This window comes from Falco biarmicus, chromosome 1 (assembly GCF_023638135.1).
Source record: "Falco biarmicus isolate bFalBia1 chromosome 1, bFalBia1.pri, whole genome shotgun sequence".
Lineage (NCBI taxonomy): Eukaryota > Metazoa > Chordata > Aves > Falconiformes > Falconidae > Falco > Falco biarmicus.
The window spans coordinates 26410863-26417501 of NC_079288.1; the positions used below are offsets into that span (position 1 = coordinate 26410863).

General features: G+C 59.8%; 1 protein-coding gene across 1 annotated transcript; it reads left to right on the forward strand.

Moving 5' to 3' along the window:
* The first annotated feature begins 223 nt into the window (after window positions 1-223).
* Window positions 224-5758, forward strand: LOC130143686 (E3 ubiquitin-protein ligase TRIM39-like). The gene is made up of 6 exons (XM_056326529.1): window positions 224-974; window positions 1596-1691; window positions 3288-3518; window positions 3656-3678; window positions 4167-4279; window positions 4824-5758. The coding sequence occupies exons 1-6, from the start codon at window positions 537-539 to the stop codon at window positions 5393-5395; spliced, it is 1473 nt and encodes a 490-aa protein (XP_056182504.1). The 5' UTR covers window positions 224-536; the 3' UTR covers window positions 5396-5758.
* Window positions 5759-6639: the final 881 nt, after the last annotated feature.

Below are 6639 nucleotides of genomic sequence, written 5' to 3' on the forward strand. Positions count from 1 at the left end.
GGGGCAGGCAGCGGGGCAGGCAGGGGACAGGCAGGGGGGGGAAGGCAGGGGCAGGCGGGGGGGAGGCAGGGGCAGGCGGGGGGCAGGCAGGGGGGGAGGCAGGGGCAGGTGGGGGGCAGGCAGTGGGGGAGGCAGGGGCAGGTGGGGGGCAGGCGGGGGGAAGGCAGGGGGGAAGGCGGGGGGGCAGGCAGCCGGGGCAGGCAGGGGCAGGCGGGGGGCCGAGGCTGCCTGCAGCCGGGGCTGCTCCCAGCCGACAGCCGGGGCTGCCCGGGCGCTGCGGCCCCGCCGGGGTCACCCGGGCGCAGGTTATTCCCGGCGCTCCCCGGCCGCTCCCTCTCCTGGCACATTTCCCTTTCGCTTCCCCGCGCCGGCCGCAGCCGTCCCGCCCCGCTCCTCCCCCGCAGCCCGGGGCCGCCACGGCCGCTGCGGCGAGGCCGGCTTCGCCCTCGGGCTCGTGCGGCGCTGCCGGCGCTGCCCGGCCGTGAGGCTCCCGCAGCCGCCCCTGCCTTTGCCGGCCGAGCCGCCGGGGAGCCGCCATGGCGCTGGCGGGTGCCCTGGAGCGGCTGCAGGAGGAGGCCATCTGCTCCATCTGCCTGGAGTACATGAGCGAGCCCGTCAGCATCGACTGCGGGCACAACTTCTGCCGGGGCTGCATCGCCAAGCACTGCCAGGACAAGGGTCTCTGGGCCGACGGGCCCTTCTCCTGCCCGCAGTGCCGGGCCTCCTGCCACCGCAGCGGCTTCCGACCCAACAGGCAGCTGGCCAACATCGTGGAGAGCATCCGGCAGCTGGGGCTGCGGGGTGGCCCAGGGCAGGAGCCGGAGCCGGGGACCCCGCTCTGCGCCCAGCACAACGAGCGCCTCAAGCTCTTCTGCGAGGAGGATGAGCAGGCCATCTGCGTGGTGTGCCGGGAGTCCCTGCACCACCGCCTGCACACCGTCTACCCCATCGAGGAGGCTGTGCAGGTGTACAAGGTAGGGGAGGCTGGGGCGCTGGGGGTCCCTGCCCTGACGCACTTTGGGCACGCTGGTGCCGGGGGGATCAGCCACCCAGGCCCCACTGCCCCTCTCCCAAGAGCCCCGCCAGCACCGCCGGGAAAGCAGAAGAGGGTGGCAGCGAAGGTGGCACTCACACAGCCGCCCGCATTGCAGGGATGGGGCCGGACCCGCCGGCTCCCGGGCTGCGGAGGCACCTGGGCTCACCCGTGTCCGTCCGGGCACAGGGAGGCCACCTACCCCTCCATGGCCCCCCGGGAGAAGTTGGGGACGTGCCCGCTGTACTCAGTGATGCTCCCAACTGTGTGGCACCTGCTGCCCCGCACCCCGGCGCTGCAGCGGGCAGCCACTTTGCTCTCCAAAACCTGAACAGTGAAAAAAATAGGGGAAAACCCGAGGAGCGTGGAGAGGGTTAATGCTGCGTGCAGAGTGAAGAGAGCAGCTGCTGGGTTCGGGTGCCAGGGCTAGCACCGCCTGGCACTGGGTCACCGTCCGCCCCGGCTGGCACCAGCAGTCCCAGGCAGGGGGGGCCTGGCCAAACCTCGGTGCTTGGCAGGTGCAGCTGGGCCGAGCTGCTGAGCCTGTGGCTTCTCTTTTCAGGTCAAACTCCAGAAATCCCTGGAGCATCTTTCAAAGGAAGTGGAGGACGTGAGGAAGCGTGAGTCAGTGGAAAGGATGAAAACCCAGGAGTGCAAGGCAGGTGCCTGACTTAATTCTTAAAGAATGAACTTCAGAGATATCAGCAATTAAAAAAAAACCCTGAATGATCTTGTCTGGGGGCCATGAATTTGGCTTAGTCTTCAGGACTGGGCATGTCCCCACATCCTGCTGTCATATGTAGGACCAGTGCTGGAATCCAGGCTCAGTAACCATGCGTGGCTCTACAGAAAATTACAAAGGTTGGCAAAGAAATGCTTTGCAAAGAGCAGCACACCAGCTTCCCCAAAATTATGGGTGCTTGTGTGCTGGTTAAATACATAGATGCTGGCTGGTTTTTATTTGCCTTTTGTTTTACAACAGGCACTTGAGTTACAAGCCAGGTGTGAGCCATAGAGTGAGCTCTGCTACACAGCGATAGGAACTAGATGTGTTTTCATTAAGAAAAAGAAAAGCTGAATTACTGCACCTCTGCCCAACTCCAGACAGTCCTGGGGAGACCCAACGCCAGCAAAACAGCTGGCCTGGAAGCTGGAAAATAAAAGTACCTGCAGAAAAGGAAACAAAACTGCTGGACCGAGTTATTCAGCCCTGAGCTGATGATTAATCAGCTTTGGCAGGGAAAACAGGTTTCTCTGGACTCTCCGAGTTATTTGCTCAGCTCCCCGCCTGCCTGCTGCAGCCTGCTTGGGGTGGTGGGTTTCTGGGGTGGCCCTGTGCCTGCTGTTCCTCTGGGATCTGGGCTGGGGCTGAGGCTGTGAGAGCCGTGTCCGTCTCCCCCATCCACCTGAGTCAGGGCTCGGGGCATTGGCTCAGCTGCCCCCGGCTCCCTCCTGGCTGCTGTTTTAGTAAAAAGGAAAAAATACCTCTTGCGAATTCTGGTGGGAAGTGGCTGTGACCATCCTGGCTTATCAAGCCTTTGTGACTCAGGTCCAAGAAATCATGTGCTCAAACAGAAAAATAAATGCAGTTCAGTTTTGTTTATCTTCTGCATTTTGAGGTTTCATGGTACCAGCTACCTGCAGTGTGTTTTCCTGGTGCTTCAGGTTTCAAGGGAAGTGCCAATTTTAAGGGCTGAGGAAAAAAGCCCTAAAGCACTGGCAGACTGCTGCCGGCTCCTCACCCTGGGCTGTCGTGGGACACCAGGGGAGTCCCCTTGGCCTCCCCCTCTCCATCCCTTCCCCAGCCCGGGGTTTGTTCCCCTTGCTGTGGGTTTTTCCAGCATTTCCCAGGCTGCCCGAGTAGTGGGTTAGCCCGGGTCTAGCTGAAGGTACAAGTTGTACCACATCTCACAGAAACCTACCCTGACACCTGATGGCATCTCCTTGCAACCTAGCGGCATCCCGTCCCCTGTGCTCCACCAAAACATCATCAGACATCTGAGGTCCAGCTGAGCAGAAATGCCCCAGGCAAAGTCCTACTGCTGGTAAACTGAGGATGTTGAGTGGAAACTCAGGCAAGGTGAAAGCACAGCAGTTAGCCTCTGGCTGTTTTTTTAAATAAATGTGCTTATTTAAAAAAATGTGGTGGTTTCCCAGGGCCTGATGCTGGGCACGGATGCTGGCACATCCAGCTCTGTCTGAGCTGCCTGGCTGATGTTGCCTCTCTTCACCACATGTATCTTCTTATCCCAAGGAGACGGTGAAGAAAGAGCGGGAGAGGATTGTGAGCGAATTTGGGAAGCTGCATCGGCTGCTGGCTGACGAGGAGAAGCTGCTGCTCCAGAAGCTGGAGGAGGAGGAGAAGCGGATTCTGCTGCTGATCAATGAAAACCTGGCCAGGCTGGTGGAGCAGAAGTGCTTGCTGGAAGAGCTGGTCCTGGAAATAAAGGAGAAGACCCGGCAGCCAGCCGACGGGCTGCTCAAGGTCAGGCTGTGCCACCAGCCCCACTCACTCAGCCCCAGTGCCTGTGCTGTCTGGGCAGGTGGTGGGGGCCAGGCTGGCCGGTGGGTGCGAGGCTCTGGAGCCACACACCCAGGAGGGTTTTTCTCTTCTCCTTCTAGGACATGAAAAGCATCCTGAGCAGGTAGGTACCCATGCTCATTTCTCCTACCGCCTTGACTGCCTCCAGGCTCTGCGATGTACCTGTCGGCACCATGCCTGCCACCCCCTGTCCTCTCTGCCCAGTGTCTGGCTTGGTCCTCCCTGTGGCTGCCAAAAGAGGGACTGAGCCCAGCGAATGCTGGAGAATGGACCCCATCCTCTTCTCCTAGGGCCCCTGAGCCAAGGTCTTGCCAGGCCTTATGATGTGCGAGATGTGTCCCCTCCTGAGGGACATGCTGTCCAGCAGCCTCACTCCTTCCTTCCCAGGGACTGGCGCTGCCACCCCTGCACCACGCAGCGCTGGTCCCACCAGGCTGGTCTTATTGGTTGTCCTGGTGCGCTGCACGGCCAACGTGCTCAAGGGCAGAGATGCACCAGTGCAGCCCAGAGAGAGGTGCCAACCCCTGCCCAGCAGGACCTGGCCGTGCTGTGGGCTCTGCGTACAGCCCATGGGCATCGCTCTCCTTTCAGGTGCGAGGGGGTAAAGTTCCAGTCCCTCAAGGCTGTGCCTGTGACCCTGAGGGAAAACTACAGCATCCCCGAGCACTGCCTGAGCATGAGGGACATGCTGAAGAAGTTCAAAGGTAAGGGGGCTGCTTTCGTGCCAGCTTCTGGCACATCTGGGCTCAGGTCATCCCTCCCCATACCCTCGGGCACGGGGAGTTTTTTTCCAGCAAACTGTCCAGCTGGCCCCAGTTTGTGTACTGAGTTCAGGCTGGTTTCATTGGTGGGGAGACCTTCCTCCTGCTGGTCTTCAATGGGTTGTGAGGTAACCCCGAAGCCTAGGAGGTCACTTGGGAATTTCAGGCTCCATGTTGCCCATGATCTCTTGCTTTCAGCGTTGGTTGTTTCTGAAGCGGTGCCAGGGGCTGCAGAGCTGCCCCTCATTCTGCTCCTGCTCTGCAGCCAGATGGCAACTGTTTTGATGTGGTTTATAGTTAGCATGATTTTCTGTATTGCATTTTCCTGCTGCCAGGCAGCACTGGGAGCTGTGCAAAACCACAGGTACAAGCAAATAAATGTGGGAGGCAGGAAAACATGGAAGCCCAGCATCCAGGTCACAGGCTGATGTCTGTGCCTGCAGACCCCTGAAGCCCTGTCTGTCCTTCCACCTTCCTTTTGCTCCAGTGGACGTGACTCTGGACCCTGAGACGGCGCACCCTGAGCTCACCCTGTCCGAGGACCGCAAGAGTGTGCGGCGCGGGAGCAAGAAACTGCTTCTGTCCCTCTTCGACAACCCCAAGAGGTTCAGTACTGCTCCGGTGGTGCTGGGGAGCCAAGTCTTCTTCTCAGGCCGCTGCTACTGGGAGGTGCAGGTGGGAGACAAGCCCGAGTGGGGCTTGGGGCTATGCAGGGAGTCTGCCAGCAGGAAAGGCAACGTCCTCTTCTCCCCAAACAACGGCTACTGGGTGCTGCATCTGCAAAATGGGGGCAACTATGAGGCCCTCACCTCACCTGTCTCCCCTCTGGCCCTGAGTGTGAGACCCCGGCGCATCGGGATCTTCCTGGACTACGAGGCAGGAGAAATCTCCTTTTACAATGTGAGCGACCGCTCCCACATTTACACCTTCACTGACAAGTTTTCGGGGAACCTCCGGCCTCTCTTTTTCCTGGGTGCCTTTCTGGGGGGCAGAAATGCAGAGCCCTTGGTGATCTCCTGGGTCAGGGACACGCAGGGGACTGGGTGCATCATCCTGTGACAGCAGCTGCCCTGGCTTCTCACTGGTGGGCAGAGACTGGGAGCCCAACCAGCTCCTCCTGTGAGCAGGGCAGCACCGGGGAAATGTCTGTGTGCCTTGGTGAAAGTCCTGGCAGGGTTCCCGTGTGCTCCTGGCTGCTGGGGGTGACCCGCCACATGTGACACCCACCATGTGCCATGCCTGTGCTGTGAAGGGCACTCTGCAGCAGGGATGTGCCATAACCCTCCCGCAGAGACAGGGGAGCCCACTGCCCGCCACTGTACTGCTGCTCATCTCGTCGGCTGTACACATGCAGCCTGCTGCATAGTGCTGATTTTGGTGTGAATTGTAGTGGAACAAGGCAATAAAACATTGATTTGGGGAGCCTTGTGTAGTTAGCAGTGTGGCTGTGGTGTGTCGTTAGCTCCAGCTAATCCACAGTGTCTCAGAGGGCAAATGGTGCTGCTGGACCTGGTTCTCTCCGGCCCAGAGAGGGTCCCCGAGACATCCCGCTGTGGCATCGGTGGGGCACCGCAGCGAACCCGGCACCCGCCAGGCAGGGATTCGGTAGCAGCAGCTGCCTCTGTAGCCTTGCTTCAGCCCCGTGGTGCTGGGTCCTGGGGCAAGGGCCGGAGGGTGTCTGATGGGTGTGGGTGGTCCCCGGGCTGCTCTCTCTTGTCCCCTGGCAGGGAGATTACCTCCAGGTCTGGTAGCTCCAGTCCCTCTGCCTCCCTGCACAAGCCCTCTGGGTGGGAAATCTCCAAGCGTGGGAAGCAGTGTGTTGCCCACCCCAGGATGGGGGCACTTTGGGGGCTGCAGAACCCAGAGAAAGAATAATAACCCAGCCTCTGCTGATGTCTCCAAAGGTCACCTTTGGTTTCTCCATCCGCTGGGACATCCCTTCCCCTCCAGGCTATGTTGCTGCCCTGGCCTCTTGCCTCAAGCAGCCTGCCACAGTGTTGGCGGAGGAAAAACTCTCAGGTCCTTAAGCTCAGCTGTGGCATCAGCCAGTCCTGCTCATCTAAACCAAAGTGCCAGGAGGCAGGAGACACTGCCCTGGGGGCAGACGGCGTGGAGGAGATGCCAGCAGCCAGGGACTGCCAGCTGGAGTGGCTGTGGAGTGTGTCCTTCAGGCAAAAATAGTGAAGCTGCTTAATTTAAAGACTGATTCAATTCAAATAAAATGAAATTTGATAAAGCACAGTCTTAAAAGCTCAGCAACAGTTTCTCCGGGGGTGTCCTGGATAGTGCTTTAGGAGTCTTAT